At 43.5% G+C, this 22,074-nt stretch overlaps 1 protein-coding gene across 20 annotated transcripts in view; it reads right to left on the bottom strand.

The window, feature by feature from the left end:
- Positions 1 to 5,532: 5,532 nt before the first annotated feature.
- PDE4DIP (phosphodiesterase 4D interacting protein) overlaps positions 5,533 to 22,074 on the bottom strand; it is a gene marked incomplete at both ends in the record, with an annotated part of 223,864 nt that continues 207,322 nt past the window's right edge. For 10 of the 20 annotated variants that reach the window (XM_082614148.1, XM_082614149.1, XM_082614150.1 and 7 more), the window contains 7 exons: positions 6,414 to 6,568; positions 8,209 to 8,255; positions 8,548 to 8,686; positions 9,776 to 9,919; positions 11,082 to 11,308; positions 11,856 to 11,972; positions 13,460 to 13,699. In XM_082614148.1, the coding sequence (XP_082470274.1) occupies positions 6,527 to 6,568; positions 8,209 to 8,255; positions 8,548 to 8,686; positions 9,776 to 9,919; positions 11,082 to 11,308; positions 11,856 to 11,972; positions 13,460 to 13,699 (956 nt within the window). Of the gene's footprint in view, positions 6,569 to 7,246; positions 7,299 to 8,208; positions 8,256 to 8,547; positions 8,687 to 9,775; positions 9,920 to 11,081; positions 11,309 to 11,855; positions 11,973 to 13,459; positions 13,700 to 22,074 lie in introns of all 20 variants that reach the window. The other 10 variants (XM_082614130.1, XM_082614131.1, XM_082614132.1 and 7 more) reach the window with 4 other exon arrangements.

The following is a 22,074-nucleotide window of genomic DNA, read 5'->3' as shown; positions in this document are numbered from 1 at the left end:
GTCTTTCATCCTCAAGTGTCTTTCATAGGCAGCATATTGTAGTTCTTTTTTTTTCTAATCCACTCTGCCACTCTGTCTTTTCATTGGAGCTTTTAGTCCATTGACAAAGTTATTATTAATAGGTATGTACTTATTGCCATTTTAATCCATGTTTTTCAGTTGTTTTTGTAGTCCTTTGTTCATTTCTTCTTTTGGTTTTTCCTTTGTGGTTTGATGATTTTCTTTTATAGTATGCTTGAGTTCCTTTCTTACTAATTTTTGTGAATCTATTGTATATTTTTTATTTGTGGTTACCCTGGTTTTCAAGTATGTTGACCCATAACTATATCTACTTGCTTTAAACTGGAAATCATACTAGTTCAAATACATTCTAAATGATCTACATTTTTATAATCCCCTCCCCAACATTTTGTGACTTTGATGTCCTATTTTACATCTTTGTGCTTATCTTCTTACTGTGATTTGTATTTATAATTGTTTTTACAATTTAAAAAAAATTTAAATCTCTACTGGCTTATTTAAGTGATCTTCAGTCCTTTTATATATACCTTTCCTATTGTGATTTTCCTTTTCTATAGATTCTTGCTTCTTTTCTATTTAGAGAAGACCCTTCAGTATTCCTTTTGGGGTAGGTTCAGTATTGCTGAATTCTTTTAGTTTTTACTTGCCTGAGAAACTCTTTATCTCTCCGTCTATACTAAATGATAATTTTGCTGGGTATAGTATCCTAGGTTGAAGGTTTTTCCCTTTCTGGACTTTGAATATATTATGCCACTCCCTCTGGCCTGCAAAGTTTCTATAGAGAAATCATCTGACAGCCTTATGGAGGTTCCCTTGTAACTGACTCTTTGTTTTTCTCTTGCTGCATTTAGAATCCTCTCTTTAACTTTTGCCATTTTAAGTATGATATGTCTTGATGTGAATCTGTTTGGGTTCATCTTGTTTGGGATCCTCAGTACTTTCTGTATCTGGATTTCTGTTTCCTTCTTAGGTTTGGAAAATTTTAAGCCATAATTTCTTCAAATACATTTTCAATCCCCTTTTCTCTTTCTCCTCCTTCTGGAATCCCTATTATGTGAAGGTTGGCACATTTCCTATTGTCCCATAGATCATGTATGTTGCCTTCACTTCTTTTTTTTCATTTGTCTTTCTGTCACCTCTTCTGATTGGTTGATTTCTATTATTCTATCTTCCAGATCACTTATTCATTCTTCTGTGTCATTTAGTCTGCTATTCACTGCTTCTAGATTGGATTTTTATCTTGGCAACTGAATTGTCTATTTTTGATTAGTTTATCTTTATAGTTTCTAGATCCTTGTTACAGTGACCTGCATTTCTGTTGATAATTTTTAATTCAGTTAGCATTTTTATTGCCTCCTTTTTTATTGACGTATAGTTGATTTACAATGTTGTGTTAATTACTGCTGTACAGAAAAGTGATTGTTATACATAGATATACATTCTTTTTTATATATTCTTTTCCATTATGGTTTATAATAGGATATTGAATGTAGTCCTCTGGGCTATACAGTAGGACTTTGTTGTTTATCCATTCTACATGTAAAAGCTTACATCTCTAACCTCAACCTTCCACTCCATACCTCCACCAACCGCCTCTCCCTTGGCAACCACCAGTCTGTTCTCTATGTCCATCAGTCTGCCCCATAGATAGGTTCACTTGTGTCATATTTTAGATTCCACATATAAGTGGTATCATATGGTATTGGTCTTTCTCTTCCTGACTTACTTCACTTAGCATGATCATCTCTAGTTGCATCCATGTTGCTGCAAATGACATTATTTTGTTCTTTTTTATGGCTAAGTAGTATTCCAGTGTGTGTGTGTGTGTGTGTGTGTGTGTGTGTGTGTGTGTGTACATCACATCTTCTTTATCCATTTATCTGTTGATGGACATTTAGGTTGTTTCCATATCTTGGCTATTGAGAATAGTGCTGCTATGAACATAGGGGTGGCTGTATCTTTTTGAGTTGTAGTTTGTCCAGATATATGCCCAGGAGTGGAATTGCTGGATCATATGGTAATCCTATTTTTAGTTTTCTAAGGAACCTCCATACTGTTCTCCATAGTGGCTGCACCAACTTACATTTCCACCAACAATATAAGAGAGTTCCCTTTTCTCCACACCCTCTCCAGCATTTGTAATTGGTAGACTTTTTAATGATGGCCATTCTGATTGGTGTGAAGTGGTACCACACTGTAGTTTTGATTTGCATTTCTCTAATAATCAGCAATGTTGAGTATTTTTTCATGTGCTTATTGGCCATCTGTATGTATTCTTAGGAGAAATGTCTATTAAGGTCTTATGCCCGTTTTTTGATTGGATTATTTGTTTTTTCATTATTGAATTATAGGAGCTGTTTGTATATTTTGGAAATTAAGCCCATGTCAGTTGAATTGTTTGCAAATATTTTCTCCCATTCTGTAGGTTGTCCTTTCATTTTGTATATGGTTTCCTTTGCTGTGCAAAAGCTTGTAAGTTTGATTAGGTCCCATTTGTTTATTTTTGTTTTTAGTTCTATTGGGAGACTGACCTAAGAAAACATTGATACGATTTATGTCAGAGGATGTTTTGCCTATGTTCTATTCTAGGAGTGTTATGGTGTTATGTCTTATGTTTAAATCTTTAAGGCATTTTGAGTTTATTTTTGTGTATGGTGAGAGGATGTGTTCTAACTTCATTGATTTACATGCAGCTGTCCAACTTTCCCAGCACCACTTGCTGAAGAGACTGTCTTTTTCCCATTGTATATTCCTGCCTCCTTTGTCAAAGATTAATTGACCATGGGTGTGTGGGTTTATTTCTGGGCTCTCTATTTTGTTCCATTGATCCATGTGTCTGTTTTTGTGCCAATACCATGCAGTTTTGATTACTGTCGGTTTGTAGTATTGTCTGAAGGTTGGGAGGGTTATGCTTCCAGCTTTGTTCTTTTTTCTCGGAGTTGCTTTGGCAATTCTGGGTCTTTTGTGGTTCCATATAAATGTTAGGATTATTTGTCATAATTATGTGGAAAATGTCATAGGTAATTTGATAGGGATCACATTAAATCTGTAGATTGCTTGGGTAGTATGGCCATTTTAACAATATTAATCCTTCCAATCAGAGAGCATGGGATATCTTTCCATTTCTTTGAATCATCTTCAATTTACTTTATTAATGTTTTATAGTTCTCAGAGTAGACGTCTTTCACCTCCTTGGTGAGGTTTATTCCTAAGTAGTTTGTTTTTTGGGTTGTGATTTTAAAAGGTATAGTTTTTTTTTGTGTGGTATGCGGGCCTCTCACTGCTGTGGCCTCTTCTGTTGCAGAGTACAGGCTCTGGATGCGCAGGCTCAGTGGCCATGGCTCACGGGCCCAGGTGCTCCATGGCACGTGGGATCTTCCTGGACCAGGGCACAAACCCGTGTCCCCTGCATTGGCAGGCAGACTCAACCACTGCGCCACCAGGGAAACCCAAGGTATAGTTTTTTATGTATTCCCTTTCTGATATTTCATTGTTGGTGTAAAGAAATGCAACCAATTTCTGTATGTTAATCTTGTATCTTGCTAACTTGCTGAATATGTTTATCAGTTCTAGTAGTTTTTGTGTGGCATCTTTAGGGTTTTCTATATATAGCATCATATCATCTGCATATAATGACAATTTTACATCTTCCCTTCCAATTTGAATACCTTTTATTTCTTTTTCTTGTCTGATTGCTGTGGCTAGGGCTTCTAATACTATGTTGAATAGAAGAGGTTAGTGGGCATCCTTGTCTTGTTCCAGATTTTAGTGGGAAGGCTTTTAGCTTTTCACCATTGACTATTATATTGGCTGTGCGTTCATCATAAATAGCTTTTCTTATGTTGAGTTTATTACCTCCTTTTTGAACTCCAGGTCTAGTAGACTGGTGAGGTCTGTTTCATTATTTGTTCTTTCAGGAGAATTCTCTTGCTCTTTTAATTGGGAGTAGATCCTCTTTCTTTTCATTTTACTTAAATATGTCTGTCTCTATGATTTTAGGAGAAACAGTTATCTACTGTGATCTTGAATGGCTGTGTTTATTTGGGAGTGTCCCTGTGTAGCTTCCATGAGTCTAATATTTTTGGTGTGAGTGCTAGTTTCAGGATGAATGCCAGCCATGCCTTTTCTCAGTGTGTGCTGGCCATTATCCCCTTGATAGCAGGGTGTGGATGGTGGTGTAATATCTAGAGCCTGTGCTGGATGTGAGGTGGGGGTCCCTCTCTGCTCCATGTCATGGCCCTGTCAGGGGCAGGGTGTGCTCCCCAGTTGGAGTAGAAGCCTTGAGGGTTGGGTTTGATCAGCCTCTGTTGTCCTTGAGTACATGCCCTGCCCCAAAGGAGGTGAGTGCTGAAGAAAGTGAGGCCTGTGTGGTTACAGAGGACCTATGCTCCACCTGTGTAGGCATCTAAAGCTCCACTCAGAGGCAGCCCAAGATTGTCCCCATTGTGTTTATCCCAGATCTAGTGTCAGACTGTGGCATGGAGTGGGCTGGGCCTGGAGTTTGGGGGGTTGTGGCTGCAGGGACTGAGGTGGCTACGCTGCCACCTGAGATCTGGGCTGCCTCTGTGGCAGACCTCACCCAGGACCTCTCTGCCCCAGATCTAGTGCTGAGCTGGAAGACAAACCACTGTGTACTCCTGAGCATGCTCACAATGGCCGTTTCAGCCCCAACTGGACCACACCCCAGGCCCTCTGGGCTGTTTCTGCCTAGCTAGATCATATCCTCTCCCAGGGCCTGTCTGCTCAAGATTCATTGCTTGGCCCTTGCGTACTCTTGTTGTGCTACCATGGACACACAGTAATGTTTGCTGCATTTACACCTGTTGCCCTGAGCCCTTGCTGACTATGGCATCTGACGTTACTCCTAGATCACACCCCAGATGTCCTGGTCTGTCTCTGCATGACTAGATCTAGTCTCTGGCAAGATTTTGTGCCAGGTTGTGGTGTGGAGTGAGTGGGGCCAGGGCATTGGCCCCTTTGGACTGGGAAATACAGCAAGGGGGCTGCTCTCAGTGCAACACTCTCTGCCCTGATTGTCAGCAAGCCAGCAGGCACTGCTTGTGAGTAGAGTCTAGTCTTCTCCAACCCTTCTGTCTCAGCAGATTTCCCAAGAGGCAAGGGGGCCTGGCCACTCCATGCAGGACCCCAGGACTGGGATGCCCATATTGTGACTCGACCTGCTCACTCCCCAGGGCAAGGGTCTACCCTTGTGGACCTACTCCTTGAAGATCCCACCAAGGGGCCCAGGAGCTGACCCAGGTCTTCTTTTTTTCCCCCTTCCTACCCAATTAATTACATGTAGATCTTTCTTGCAGCTTTGGTTTATAGGAGTTCTGCCACTTTTCAAGGAGAAGTGCTCCATATGTAGATGTATTTTTGATATGTCTGTTGGGGAGAGGAGCTCCATATCCACCTACTCCGCCATTTTGATTTTGCTTCAGACAGTTAGCTTTTTAATGACAGTCTGTCTTTCCTGTTTTTACACACTCACCCTGAGGACTGGTATAGAAATTAGAAACTAAGCAGGTGAAGAAAACTTTATTCCTTTATACATGTTTTGCTTTAATAGCCACCAAAAAGACTGTTTCATTTCCTCCCACTGACCCTATCCACCAGTTATGTTAGCCTTCAACATATCACTATAGCAACATATATAAATATATATCATACATTTATACACACACACATTCTAAAGCACTGTGAAGACACAGACTAGGCTTTAGCAACTGGGGGTTGCTCACATGTCACTTAAAAATGATCACTGATTTGCTTTACACAAGACTTTCAATGGGCTTGGTGTGGCCATTAGTCCCTAGTTCCCAGAGAGAAGTTGGGATGACAAAATGGGACAGCATATTTAGAGTAAGGTCAGTACACTTTTTGGAGATCATAATAGAATAGAAATAGGGGGCCTAGGCTAAGCATGAGATGGCATCTGGGAATCACTGCTCTCACCACGTGGATTCAAATAACTCAGGTGCTGCAGTGTAGACCAATCCCCAGCCTGACTGTGACCCAGCTCGCTGGCCCAGGTTAGGTCTGCCAACACTGTCCTGCAGGGCACTGCTGCTCAGTCCTGTGCTTTTAGATCTGCTGTGGAGCTCCAGTGTGGGGCTCCATTGCTAGGAAGCAGGTCCTATTTCCCCTGAGTTGACCCTTGGAGGATGAGGCGAGAAATGTGCTGTTGCTGGTTCCCAAGCCCCTGGGGCGTTCAGAAGCAGTGTCACAAGGTCTTCTACAAACTATGCCTGTTTTGCTTAGTGCTGGGCCCTGTGGACGTTGGCTGGTTATTCCTCAACTGCAGGAGAGGCCCTCTGCCTTTCGCCCTGCCCCATCAGGCCACATCTCGAACTCCTTCCAGACCCTGTAGCAGGTGTGGAGAAGTGGGGCCCAGATCCTCCTCAGCAGACTGTGAGCTGCAAAGAAGGGGGGCAGGCCCACCCTTCCTGCTGTTTTAAGGATCTCTGGTGGCTTCGCTTCTTGCTTGGCTCCTGGAAGGCAAGGGTCACAGGACTGGAGTGCACGGCAGAGCCCTTAGGGATTTCACCTGCAGATGAAAATAACACAAACGAAGTAAGAGTCCATTATCAGGCACTGTTGGTGGCTAACTGAGGCTGGAGAGAGCGCTGAGTGGTGACAGAAGCCAGGAGCACGGTGAGCTCCTGTCACGAGGATGAGCTGAGGGGACGCGATGAGGTCTGGAGGAGCAACTGGGGCCACCAGGTTAGAGGAAAAGCTTCCCACCACCTCCTGTGGTCATATCTCTGCTCAAAGCCACTGCACACCAGGTGGCTGGATCCTACCACTCCCTCTTCAGGGGCCAGTTCACTCTCCAATTCACTTTGGAGCAAAAGGATGGCTTTTGCGATCTCCCAGGAAAAGAAGTGCTTAGTATGAAACAGGCACATATAGAAACACCCTGTTTTAGGAAGGAGAGGATATTTTGCAGGGAGGTCCCCCTGTTAAATTTATGTTCTGTTTACTTGATGGGGGGGGAGGGGCCAGGTCAGCAGGGACCTCAGAGATCATCTAACTCTAGTGTCCCCTCTTACAGATGAGGGTCAGCAGGCTCACAGAGACTGGGGCCAGCCAAAGCCACATAGCCACTTAGTGACAAGCCTGGGATTAGATCCCAGGCCTTGGGCCCTTTCCAGTGGCCTAGGGCAAGTGGGAAGGATACTTCCAAACTAGGGAAGCCAGCAGGTATGAGAGGCTGTTGGGTTACCTTTGCTGAGGCAGGAATAAGGTTTTACAGAGGCAATCTTGTAAGTGTTCTTCTAAAAAGGCTCAGGAAAGAGAGGAATCATCAGAGAAAAACAGAAGAAATTAGCAAAACAAACAAACAAACAAAACAGAGTTAAATTATGGCCCAACCCATTTTCATACTGTGGGGTCAACATTCTCTTAGGTTACAATTTAGGAACATTCCTAGGAATTTGCTTAATTGCTTATAGCAAAGCTTTAAAGTCCAAGGTAAAAGGTTTAGTTTTTGATTTTTAGGCCATTTCTAAGACCTCAAGTTTTTCATCAAAGTGGTTGCTAGAGAATGTGTTAGTGTTTTAAATAAAAGTAGAGAAGGTCTGCCATAGAGATAATATCTTGCCCTTTATGTTTCAGTTTTTACTTATTACCAAATTCTCTTTCAGATCAATAAGACCAAGGGTTTTCTTTTGTGTTGCTGCTTAAAGATAAACAGATATCCAAATCAAATTGCTGTTTTCAGCCCAATAGTGTGCAGTGAAATCAACTTATTAGGTTGCATCTTTCCATTATTTTTTCATATAATGGTATAGGAAACCCCAGAACACCTGACTGGCCTCAGGATCCCTTTACTGAGAGCTCCTTCAGAGGCAGACCACATATGTCCTCTGACCTTGAGAATCAACTGAACTGCATTTCTCCCCACTCCTGACCCGGCATAAAGGAGACAGAATTGGAGTAAGGAGAGAAGATGATGACAAAGTAAGGGTCAACCAAGAGGTCAAGGGAGGTTGCTCATTGGGGTGGAGAGCTGATTAGAGTGGAATCTAGAGGGATGCTCATGAGGACCTGAGCTCCCACAGATGGACCAGACATCTCCTCCTGGAAGGTCAGAGCAGGTCAAGGATCACCTGCACACTCTGACAACATACGGTGATAAGTTTGGGGCGGGCTCTATGGCTCCGACTGGTGCAGTAGTTTCCTTACCTCCAAATTCGTCCTTGCCTTCTTCAAAACATCGTGTGTCCTGGTCACTGAAAGAAGAAAGCAGCCCCCAAGGCAGAAATGACCAGTGGGCCCACGCTTGCGTTGGGTTTCTGTTCTAAAGCTTGTCTTTCTGGACACTCAGCTTGGGGTCCCCTGCTGCCCCCCCACCCCGTGTCCCCTCCTCTGCCTCCACGATTACTGATGGCACAGGAGGTTTAGAGATGTCACATCAGTCTCCCCCGTCCCCTAACCTCTCTGGTGTCTGTCCATTCACAGCACAGGTAGCGGACCTGGAAGGACCCCCATTTCCTGTCCCATTCCCTGGCTGGGGGCACCCACACTGGCTGAAGATAAACTGTTCCATGCTCTCCTTCTGCTGGTTGGCGGTCTTCAGATGCTCAGCTGTGCTCTGAAGGAGACTCTCCTGTTTGGATAGTTTGGTTCTCAGTTCCAGAAGCTCCCTTTTCATGGACTCTCCCTGGGAAGAGAAACAGGCTCTCTGTCAATGGTCAGAAGGCCTAAAGCACCCTGTGTTTGGTGGCTCTTTACAACTCCCAATAGGATTCTACAATCTTCTCAAATATTTTTGGAGCAGATTTCCCTCATTAAAGCCTCTCAATCCCTCCAGCAGGTGATGGCTCAGGATGGGCCATGAGGTGGGAACACTGAGGACCTGGAAGCCCCCGTGCAGATTGGCACAGGCTACACTCCTGTTGCTGCAGAGTACCTGACTCCAGGCCACACTGAAACTCCCAGCTGTGAACAAGAGCTCAGATTTCGTGCTGACATAGTTATATCACTTGGGCATCACAAGTAAGACTTGGTCGTTAGGAATATTACACCTGGATATCATGCCTGGGGAGATGGGGCTGGCCTGAGACAGTAAGTTTGTAAATATATCTGCCAACCACAAGATGGCAAAATGCTCCCTCCTTGGAATTAACATAATTGGGGCCCCTAAAGTGTCAGTGATCTTAATCTGGAGTTGGAACCCCTGGGAGGGATCCTGAAACCTGCCTATCCAAGGTCACCAACCAGAAAGCAGTCCGAGATCTGAGAGCACCTGGGGGAGCCTGACTCTCCCCAGGCCTGACCCTGAGACGCAGATGTAAGTGGTTTTCTGGGATTCCTGGGGGGTGGCTACAAGAGACTGGGTGACTCCTGGTGATATTTTGTGATCCTGCCTGGACCGGGAGGTGGGGGTGGGCTAGAAGGGAAAGGAGATGTTGATGTTTTAACATGGTCCTGAACTTCAGCTCAGCCAAACTTCAGCAAGTTAAAGAAACGGAACATGTAGGGGTTACCAGGGCTCTCGTGTCTCTGCCTCCTCCATGTCCTTTCCTTCTGCTCTTTGATTACTTATCCTGGGGGTCAGGGCTGCGAGGAGAGGGGATGGAGGCAGGGCTGCACTGAAAGCAGCCACCACGGGGGAGTCTCCCTCCAGGGACGCCCCCCTCAGGTCCCCTTTGTCCCAGCTGCCCATTCGGCTCCTGATCTTCAGGATCTGCTGACCAAGGAGGCAGAAGGATATTTGGGGCAGAACCAGTAGGGGATGCTGGATCCTTACCGCTTTGCTGTCCAGTGCAGGGCTGTGGGAACTTGGCAAGGCTGCTCGCCAGAACATGGTGAGGAGGGAGGCCGACTCCTCCAGTCGGTGGTGAAGGGCGTTGGCACTGTTCCTGAGCTCGTGGATGCCTTCACTGCCCATCACCTGGGAAAAGGGGGAGGTAGCCATGGGCATCCCCGGGGCTGAGAGATCACTTTTTTTTTGCTGAGCATAGGCCTCAGCTTCCTTTGTGGGTGAGGCATAGACACAAGCCTGTTTAAACCTGTGAAACCCTTTTCTAACCTGCAAGCCAAGTTTCTCTGACCTCAGCAGGGACCTCTCGATTTGCAAGAATTCATTTGATTCCAGCTTTCCCCACTCTCTTTAGCTTCTAGTCCTGCTTCATGCTCCAGAGTCTAAGGTCCCTATTTTTGCACTGGCCCCCTCCTTGTCCTTCCGTAAATCACACCTTATGCTTCAAATGGGCTGCACCATTTGTAGCTCGAAGGACTGAGGTGCCACTCCCTTTACCTGGCATGTTCTCCCCCAAGAACTTACATGTCCCCTGTTGGCACCCCCCCCATGAACCTGTTACTTTCCTTGCCTGGGATAACAGCCGATTCTGGGTTCATGCCCTCACACCCAGAGCCCTTGTAAACTTGTGCCTGGAGCCCCTGGTTATATTTATTTACTCAGGTGTGGGCATCCCTCTCTATTGTGGGGGCCCCTGGGGGCAGGGCTGTCCCTACATGCCTGTGCATCTCCAGTAGCTCAGACAGCACAGCAGCTAGTACCTGGATCTCTCCCTGGGGAAGGGCTCTGAGAAGCCTTGCTGCTTGCTCTCCCCCCTTGCTCAGTGTGAGCAGAGAAATTCCATGGCTGCCACCCTCCTCACCCCTTCCACATATTTGGCCCATATGGATGCAGATTCTCATTTTCCAGCCAGCTGATTAAGTGATTTTATTCTGCCCACAGATGGTCATATGCCAGCATGACTTTAGCAGATAATAAGCTACCAAAGGGTACTCAGTACAGCATTGTGTGTATGTTGACACTTAACGTGCTCTACTGATGAGGACAGCAATGCTGCACATGCTTTTCTGTGGTTCTGAGGGGAAATAGCAAGTCAGCTACACCTGGAACAGAGCAGAGCTTGTAGTGAAATTAACAGATGAAGATAAAAGGCCTAGCTGGATATAAATGGAAGATGTATCCTCAGCTGATGGGAGATGTGGAGCAGGAAAAAAAAATAGAGGGAGAAGAAGCTAAAATCAGAAGAAGAAAGGGCCTAAGGAAAAGGTGCACCTAAGAGTTAAAACGTGATTACCTCTGTGCCTGGAGCTTCAAGGCCAGGGAAGTTGCAGGTTGATCTCATGAGCGACGCTATCTTCTTGACCAGCAGTCTGCCCTCCCCAATCTGCTGTCTTAGGGCACTGTAGTCATCAATGTGGCCAATGACATGGCGGCCATGCTTATTGGCAAAGGAGCCATCAGTAGCATCACCCTCCAGCTTGGGAGGGTTCTTCATTACTGGAGAAGCATCCAAACCCAGTTCTGAAGAATAAAACCACAATAACACAGAATCCACTGTTATTCATAATCATCCTCAGTTCAATCCCAAATGGACATCAAATAGTGAAAGAGGCCAGAAACAAGAATGACAGTCTTGGAAAGTACAAGTGTGAAGTCCATAGATATTCTGGGTTCTATAATCTTTCTTACATCATCCCATAATGATAAAATTGCCAGGAGGCAAATTTTATCCTTATTGACAAATGAAATATTCAGGACAAATTTAAAAAATTTTAAATTTGGGAGTTGAGAAGACACAGACAAGGAAATTAATCTGGATACAGAGAGCACTTTCAAGAAGGAAGAGATTATAGTGCAATGAAGAAATACCAGAGCAATAGGAAAACCACAGGAGAAAGAATAATGACAAAAAAGGTAGCCACAGGAGGTGGAATGAGTAGGGCTAAAGGCCATGGGACATGCAGGAAAAATCTCTAAATTCAGATAATGTGCATATAGAGAACCAAAGGTTACTTGCTTTAGTCATTTTCCATCATTAGACCCTGAGTCCTGTAGTTGCCCTATTTACCATTTGTCCTGTTGAAGGTTGTGGTCTCTGAGCCATGAGCAGCAGAAGAAGAGCTGGGGAAGACCAGAATTGGAGAATTCATGCCCACATCCCGAACTGGAGGGGAGGCAGCTGAGTCTAGGGAATAAAGATAACCACAACTTTAGGAACCCTGGAATATACTGCTCCCGAAACACATGCACAGCCTATCTTCACTACTGGATATCTAAGGCAACATGACTCTCCTCTTATGTAACCATCACCCATGTACCACAGTCAAAACCACAACTTTAGGAACCCTGGAATATACTGCTCCCGAAACACATGCACAGCCTATCTTCACTACTGGATATCTAAGGCAACATGACTCTCCTCTTATGTAACCATCACCCATGTACCACAGTCAAAACCAGTGGCAAACAAACCACTTAATTTGGAGCAAGATGTTCCTGTAATTGAACACTGTTCCATAAGAAAGCAACTTCTAGTTTGAAAAATTATTAGATATATTTTTCTAACCCCTGATTTGAATATAATATTGTATGCAGTGTGTCTAATACAATGCTTTTTAACTAAATATAGATATGTATAAATATATGTAGTATATAAGTTAAAAATATTTGATCAAAGAACGAATGGATTTATGGGTGATTAAACTCAGCACTCTAATCACCATTCTCATGAGTCAGTGCTGGAAAATATGTAGTAGTATAAGAAAGAGACATACTAGAAAGCACGTAGTAGTATAAGAAGAATAGGAGACATAAGCCTTGGTGAGTTTGAGATGCCCTATTGGAGACCAGGCAGTAATTCCTCCAGGGGAGGAATTGGAAAATATCATGAAGAGACAGAAATGACCCTGCTCAGGCAAATGTGGCTTAGAACCTGCTTTCCAACTCAGGACTCTGTGCTGTATGATGATGAGGAGGAGTGACTGAGCCAGTTCAGATGAGTCCTGGCTGGTGCTGTGGGGAGGCTCTGAGAGAGCAAAGCATGAGAGGAAAGAGAAGCAACACCGAGACAGAGCATAGTGAGGTGGGAGGAACACAGAGAGCAGATCAAAACTTCTGCTTCGAATCTTGGATTGGCCTCTTAACTCCTGTAAACCTTAGCATGTCAGTTAATTGTCTCAGTGCCTACATTTTCTCATGTAAAATACAGAGATAGTAAAATCTGCCCTAGCTCTGATGAAATTATTTGAAAATTTATTTGAAAACATGGTATATTTTAAAGCACTCTGCAAATATAAAGAATAGGCATTAATACATACAGCTGTTAACTGTTGAGCACTTATTGCATCAGGCACTTGTAAATTATTTCACTTAATGCTCCATTTAACTATGCACAGTGTATATTATTATTATCCTCATGTTAAAGATGAGGAAACTAAGGCTTAAATACCTGAGGAGTTTAAACACAAGGCAAACCACATATAAGTGTCAAAGTCAGAATCTGGAGCCAGATCTGACCCTAAATCCCATGCTCTCAAGGCACTGTACTGAAGCATCTTCGATTTCACCCTGACCTTAAGGAGCGTGGAAGAGGCGAGATTGTCCCGTCCACCATAGACATCCTGGGGACCTCCCCACTGGCTGAGGGCTTCCTGATTCCCTTTTCCTTCCTACCTTGGAAGAGCAGCTGCTTGTTTCCAGGGTCAGTGTTGGTGGGGAATTTCTGGTTAACAGAGGAGGGGCTGAGGCTGGTTTTGCTGGCACCACGATCCAACTGCTGCTCAAGCTGTAGTTGCAGACAGTTGTTCACCTGAATGCTCTGCTCCAGCTGCCCTCTCAAAGCTCGGATCTCTGCCACCAGGTGGCTCAAGTCACTGCTCAAAGGGACTTGGTGACAGGCATCCCAGGTGTAAGCTGAAAGTAGAGGACGGAGGGTCTGGTGGCACTGAACCAAGTATTTCCAAGCATTTGTCAGAACACTCCTCTGACATTCCTTTCTGCCAAGGACCCCACTGTAATTTCAGGGTCCCAGGAACACACCTATGATGGATATGTCACTTTTCCTGTGCAGGGCCTGGTGCACACTGAGATGGCATACACTCCAGCATGGAGTTTCCTTGGAGGCTCAAATGACCCTCGTCCATCTAGAGGGCATTTGATTGGCAGATAAGTCAAGGCTATTATTTCATCTTATTAACATCAGTCCTGCAGGCTAGACAGCAGGCTCTTCCAGGGCAGGAGATCAATACTGAACTATAGAAGGGGAGGGGCTGAGGGAGAAGGAGATGTGATGACCTCCACATTCAGGAATCAAAGGGAGAGGAAGAGGAAGGCATCAGGGCTTTCGGCAGCATGTAAGAATGGGAGTGGGGTACCACAGACCAGGGATCATAACTAATTGGACTTCTCAATTTCTTCTAGTTTTTTTTACCTCCACTCACCACTCATAGCCTGTTTCTATGTACTGGGGGAAGAAGAGATCTAAGAAGTATTCTACAAGGCCACAATTGCTCATCTAAAAATGTTGAAGCCAAATGTAGTTAAAAAGATAGAATTTGTTTTGGTTTTTAGCAAGGCTATAGGATGCATATACCATATAATACATGCACCCAGTTGCATCAGAGCCACAGGCCTTAACCAAACACATTAATATTTCTGCAATGAGCTATATGAATATTCTCACTAAATGGGATAAATTAAGAGGAGTGCAGGACAAGATGGCAGAGTAGAAGGACTTGAGCTCACCTCCTCTCATGAAAACACCAAAATCACAACTAACTGCTGAACAACCATCAACAAAAACCACTGGAACCTACCAAAAAGATATTCTGCATCCAAAGACAAAGAGGAAGCCACAACGAGATAGTAGGAGGGGTGCTTTCATGATATAATCAAATCCCATACCCGCTTCCACAGACTGGAAAATAATTATATTGCAGAGGTCCTCCCACAGGAGTGAGAGTTCTGAGCCCCATGTCAGGCTCCCCAGCCTGGGGTACTGTAATAGGGAGGAGGAGCTACCAGAGCATGTGGTTTTGAAGGCCAGTGGGGCTTGAGTGTAGGATCTCCACAGGACTGTGAGAAACAGAGATTCCAGTCTTAGAGAGTGCAAAATGGTTTCATGAGCACTGGGACCCAGGGCAAAGCAATGACTGCATAGGTGCCTGGGCCAGACCTACCTGCAGGTCTTGGAGGGTCTCCTGAGGTGACAGGAGTCAGCTGTGGCTCACTGTGGGGACAAGAACACTGGTGGTGGAGGCCCCAGGGAATATTCAACAGCATGAGCTCTCCTAGAGGTCGCCATTTTGGCACTGAGACCTGGCCCTGCCCAACAGCCTGCAGGCTACAATGCTGGGATGCCTCAGGCCAAACAACTAAGAGGGTGGGGACACAGCACCACCCATCAGCAGACAGGCTGCATAAAGTCATCCAGAGTCCACTGCTGCCTTTAAACATACCCCATGACTTGGCCCTGCCCATCAGATGGACAAGACCCAACTCCACCCAAAAGTGGGCAGGCACCAGTCACTCCCACCAGGAAGCCTGCACAAGCCCCTGGACCAACCTCACCCACCAGGGGGCAGACATTAGAAGCAAGAAGAGCTACAATCCTGCAGCCTGTGGAAAGGAGATGACAAACACAGAAAGTTAGACAAAATGAGAAAGCAGAGAAATATGTTCCACACGAAGGAACAAGATAAAACCCCAGAGGAACAACTAAGTGAAGTGGAGACAGGCAATCTACCTGAAAAAGAATTCAGAGTAATGATAGTAAAGATGATTCAAAATCACAGAAAAAGAATGCAGGCACAGATTGAGAAGATAGAAATGTTTAACAAAGATCTAGAAGAACTAAAGAACAAAAAAACAGAGTTGAACAATACAATAACTGAAATGAAAAATACACTAGAAGGAATCAATAGCAGAATAAATGAAGCAGAAGAACAGATAAGTGAGCTGGAAGACAGAATGGTGGAAATCACTGCTTTGGAACAGGATAAAGAAAAATGAATGAAAAGAAATGAGGACACCTTAAGAGACCTCTGGGACAACATTAAATGCACCAACATTCACATTATAGGGGTACCAGAAGGAAAAGAGAGAGAGAGAAAGGGACTGAGAAAATACTTGAAGAGGTAATATCTGAAAATTCCCTAACATGAGAAAGAAAACAGTCAGCCAAGTCCAGGAAGAGCAGAGAGTCCCATAGAGGATAAACTCAAGGAGGAACATGCCAAGACACATATTAATCAAACTGACAAAAATTAAAGACAAAGGAAAAATATTAAAAACAACAAGGGAAGAGCAACAAATAACATACAAGGGAATCACCATAAGGTTATCAGCTGATTTTTGAGCAGAAACTCTGCAGGACAGAATGGAGTGGCACAATATATTTAAAATGATGAAAGGGGAAAACGTACAACCAAGAATACCCAGCAAGGCTCTCATTCAGATTTGATGGAGAAATCAAAAGCTTTACAGACAAGCAAAGGCTAAGAGAATTCAGCACCACCAACCCAGCTTTACAACAAATGCTAAAGGAATTTCTCTAGGCCAAAAAGAAAAGGCCAAAATGAGAAACAAGAAAATTATGAATGGGAAAGCTCACTGGTAAGGCAAACATACTGTAAAGGTAGGAAATCATCCACACTCTAATGTGATATCAAAACCAGCAATTGTGAGAAGAAGAGAGTACAGATGCAGGATATTGGAAATGCATTTGAAAGTAAGAGACTAGCAACTTAAAACTTTTAAAAATCTTGTGTATATATATATATATATAGAGAGAGAGACTGCTATCTCAAAATCTCATGGTAACCGCAAACCACAAATCTACAATTGATACATGCACACACACACAAAATCAATCCAAACACAACACTAAAGATAATCATCAAATCACAAGAGATGAGAACAAAAGAGGAAGGGAAGAAAAAAGACCTGCAAAAACAAATCCAAAACAATTAACAAAACCGCAATAAGAACATACATATCAGTAATTACCTTAAATGTAAATGGATTAAATACTCCAACCAAAAGACATAGACTGGCTGAATGGATACAAAAACAAGACCCATATATATGCTGTCTACAAGAGGCCCACTTCAGATCTAGGGACATATACTGACTAAAAGTGAGGGGATGGAAAAAGATATTCCATGCAAATGGAATCAAAAGAAAGTTGGAGTAGCAATGCTCATATCAGACAAAATAGACTTTAAAACAAAAACTAAAAGAAGGACACTGCATAATGACCAAAAGATCAACCCAAGAAGATATAACAATTGTACATATATATGCACCCTACATAGGAGCACCTTAATATATAGGGCAAATGCTAACAGCCATAAAAGGAAAAATCAACAGTAACACAATAGTGGGGGACTTTAACACCCCACTTACATCAATGGACAGATCATCCAGACAAAATCAATAAGGAAACATAGGCCTTCAATGACACACTAGACCAAATGGAATTGATATTTATAGAGCATTCCATCTAAAAGCAGCAGAATACACATTCTTCTCAATTGCACATGCAACATTCTCCAGGATTGACCATACGCTGAGCCAGAAAGCATGCCTTGATAAATTTAAGAAAAATGAACTCATATCAAGCATCTTTTCCAATCACAACACTATGATATTAGAAATCAACTACAAGAAAAAAATAAACTAAAAAAACACAAACGTGGAGGCAAAATAATATGCTTCTAAACAACCAATGGATCATTGAAGAAATCAAAGAGGAAGTTAAAAAATATACCTAGAAACAAATGAAAACGAAAACATGATGATCGAAAACCTATGGGATGCAGCAAAAGCAGTTCTAAGAGGGAAGTTTACAGCAGTACAATCTTACCTCAGGAAATAAGAAAAATATCAAATAAATGATCTAACCTTACACCTAAAGCAACCAGAGAAAGAAGATCAAACAAAACCCAAAGATAGCAGAAGGAAGTAAATCATAAAGATCAGAGCAGGAATAAATGAAGTAGAGACAAAGAAAACAATAGAAAAGATCAATTAAACCAAAAGCTGGTTATTTGAAAAGATAAACAATATTTATAAACCTTTAGCCAGACTCAACAAGAAGAAAAAGGAGAAGGCTCAAATCAATAAAATTAGAAATGAAAAGGAAGAAGTTACAATGGACACCACAGATATAAAAAGGATCATAAGAGACTACTACAAGCAACTATATGCCAATAAAATGGACAACCTAGAAGAAATGGACAAATTCTTAGAAAGGTACAATCTCCCAAAACTGAACCAGAAAGAAATAGAAAATATGAAGAGACCAATCACAAGCACTGAAATTGAAACTGATTAAAACACTTCCAACAAACAAAAGTCCAGGACCAGATGGCTTCAGAGGCAAATTCTATCAAACCTTTAGAGAAGAGTTAACACCTATCCTTCTGAAACTATTGCAAAATATTGCAGAGGAAGGAACACTCCCAAACTCATTCTATGAGGCCACCACCACCCTGATACCAAAACCAGACAAAGGTACCACATACAAAAAAAATTACAGGCCAGTATCACTGATGAACATAGACACAAAAATCCTCAAAAAAATACTAGCAAACTGAATCCAACAAAACATTAAAAGGATCATACACCATAATCAAGTGGGATTTAACCCAGGGCTGCAAGGATTTTTCAATATCCGTGAATCAATTGGTGTGATAAACCACATTAACAGATTGAAGAATAAACACCATATGATCATCTCAATAGAGGCAGAAAAGGCTTTTGACAAAATCCAACACCCATTTATGATAAAAAACTCTCCAGAAAGTGGGCACGGAGGGAACTTACCTCAACATAACAAAGGCCATATATGACAAACCCACAGCTAACATTATACTCAATGGTGTGAAGCTGAAACCATTTCCTCTAAAATCAGGAGCAAGACAAGGATGTCCACTCTCGCCACTTTTGGTCAATATAGTTTTGGAAGTCCTAACCATGGCAATCAGAAAAAAGACATAAAAGGAAGTCAAATTGGAAAAGAAAAAGAAAAACTGTCACTTTTTGCAGATGACATGATTCTACACATAGAGAATCCTAAAGATGCTACCAGAAAACTCCTAGAGCTCATCAATGTATTTGGTAAAGTTGCAGGATACAAAATTAATACACAGAAATCTCTTGTGTTTCTGTACACTAACAACAAAAGATCAGAAAGAGAAATTAAGGTAACACTCCCATTTACCATCACATCAAAAAGGATAAAATACCTAGGTATAAACCTACCTAAGGAGGCAAAAGACCTGTACTCTGAAATCTATGATGCTGATGAAAGAAATCAAAGATGACACAAACAGATCAAAAGATATACCATGTTCTTGGATTGGAAGAATAAATATTGTCAAAATGACTACACTACCCAAGGCAATCTACACATTCAATGCAATCTCTATCAAATTACCAATGGAATTTTTTGCAGATCTAGAACAAAAAGTCTTAAAATTTGTATGGAAACACAAAACACCCCAAATAGCCAAAGCAATCTTGAGAAAGAAAAATAAAGCTGGAGGAATCAAGCTCCCTGACTTGAGACTATAATACAAACCTACAGTAATCAAAACAGTATGGTACTGGCACAAACACAGACTTATAGATCAATGGAACAGGATAGAAATCCCAGATATAAACCTATGCACCTATTGTCAATCAATAACAAAGGAGACACATGTGGAACAACTCCTACAGAACACCTACTGAATGCTGGCAGAAGACCCCAGACCTCCCAAAAGGCAAGAAACTCCCCACGTACCTGGGTAGGGCAAGGCAGAGAGATTCCCGCACAGAGGATCGGTGCCGAGCGGCGCTCACCAGCCCGGGAGGCTTGTCTGCTCGCCCGCCGGGGTGGGCGGCGCTGGAAGCTGGGGCTCGGGCTTCAGTCAGAGTGCGGGGAGAGGACTGGGGCTGGCGGCGAGAACTCAGCCTGAAGGGGGCTAATGTGCCACAGCTAGCCAGGAGGGAGTCTGGGAGGACTCTGAAGCTGCCGAAGAGGCAAGAGACTTTTTCTTCCCTCTTGGTTTCCTGGTGCGCGAGGAGAGGGGATTAAGAGCGCTGCTTAAAGGAGCCCCACAGACGGGCGCAGATCGCGGCTGAAAGCGCGGAGCCCAGAGACGGGCGTGGGACGATGGGGCTGCTGCTGCCACCGCCGCCAAGAAGCCTGTGTGCGAGCGCAGGTCACTGTCCACACCACCCCTCCGGGAGCCTGTGCAGCCCGCCACTGCCGGGGTCCCGGGATCCAGGGGCGGCTTCCCTGGGAGAACGCACGGCGCGCCTCGGGCTGGTGCAACGTCACGCCGGCCTCTGCCGCTGCAGGTTCGCCCCGCACTCCGTGCCCCTCCCTCCTGCCCGGCCTGAGTTAGCCAGAGTCCCCGAAGAGGCTGCTCCTTTAACCCTGTCCTGTCTGAGCGAAGAACAGACGCCCTCCGGCAACCTACATGCAGAGGCGGGGCCAAATCCAAAGCTGAGACCCAGGAGCTGTGAGAACAAAGAAGAGAAAGGGAAACCTCTCCCAGCAGCCTCAGAAGCAGCGGATTAAAGCTCCACAATCAACTTGATGTACCCTGCATCTGTGGAATACATGAATAGACAACAAATCATCCCAAATTGAGGAGCCAGGAGTCAGTGCTGTGCCTCTGAGGTGGGAGAGCCAACTTCAGGACACTGGTCCACAAGAGACGTCCCAGCTCCACATAATATCAAATGGCGAAAATCTTCCAGAGATCTCCATCTCAACACCAGCACCCAGTTTCACTCAACGACCAGCAAGCTACAGTGCTGGACACCCTATGCCAAACAACTAGCAAGACAGGAACACAACGCCACCCATTAGCAGAGAGGTGGCCTAAAATCATAAAAAGTCCGCAGACACCCCAAAACACACCACCAGACGTGGACCTGCCCACCAGAAAGACAAGATCCAGCCTCATCCACCAGAACACAGGCACTAGTCCCCTCCACCAAGAAGCCTACACAACCCACTAAACCAACCTTAGCCACTGGGGACAGACACCAAAAACAACGGGAACTACAAACCTGCAGCCTGCATAAAGGAGACCCCAAACACAGTAACATAAGCAAAATGAGAAGACAGAAAAACACACAGCAGGAGAAGGAGCAAGATAAAAACCCACCAGACCTAACAAATGAAGAGGTAATAGGCAGTCTACCTGAAAAAGAATTCAGAATAATGATAGTAAAGATGATCCAAGATTCTATTTCCAAGATTCAAAATCTTGGAAATAGAATAGACAAAATGCAAGAAACAGTTAACAAGGACCTAGAAGAACTAAAGATGAATCAAGCATCGATTAAAAACACAATAAATGAAATAAAAAATACTCTAGATGGAATCAATAGCAGAATAACTGAGGCAGAAGAACGGATAAGTGAGGTGGAAGATAAAATAGTGGAAATAAGTGATGCAGAGCAAAATAAAGAAAAAAGAATGAAAAGAACAGAGGACAGTCTCAGAGACCTCTGGGACAACATTAAACGCACCAACATTCTAATTATAGGGCTTCCAGAAGAAGACGAGAAAAAGAAAGGGACTGAGAAAATATTTGAAGAGATTATAGTTGAAAACTTCCCTAATATGGGAAAGGAAATAGTTAATCAAGTCTAGGAGGCACAGAGAGTCCCATACAGAATAAATCCAAGGAGAAATACACCAAGACACATATTAATCAAACTGTCAAAAATTAAACACAAAGAAATCATATGAAAAGCAGCAAGGCAAAAACAACAAATAACACACAAGGGAATCCCCATCAGGATAACAGCTGATCTCTCAGCAGAAACTCTACAAGCCAGAAGGGAGTGGCAGGACATAATTAAAGTGATGAAGGAGAAAAACCTGCAACCAAGATTACTCTACCCAGCAAGGATCTCATTCAGATTTGATGGAGAAATTAAAACGTTTACAGACAAGCAAAAGCTGAGAGAGTTCAGCACCACCAAACCAGCTTTACAACAAATGCTAAAGGAACTTCTCTAGACAAGAAACACAACAGAAGGAAAAGACCTACAATAACGAACCCAAAACAATTAAGAAAATGGGAATAGGAACATACATATCGATAATTACCTTAAATGTAAATGGACTAAATGCTCCCACCAAAAGACACAGAGTGGCTGAATGGATACAAAAACAAGACCCATATATATGCTGTCTACAAGAGACCCACTTCAGACCTAGAGACACATACAGACTGAAAGTAAGGGGATGGAAAAAGATATTCCATGCAAATGGAAAC

This window comes from Mesoplodon mirus, assembly GCF_964341445.2.
Source record: "Mesoplodon mirus genome assembly, chromosome: 3".
Lineage (NCBI taxonomy): Eukaryota > Metazoa > Chordata > Mammalia > Artiodactyla > Ziphiidae > Mesoplodon > Mesoplodon mirus.
The sequence above is the reverse complement of the archived record's forward strand: the minus strand, read 5'-3'. Positions and strand labels throughout refer to the sequence as shown.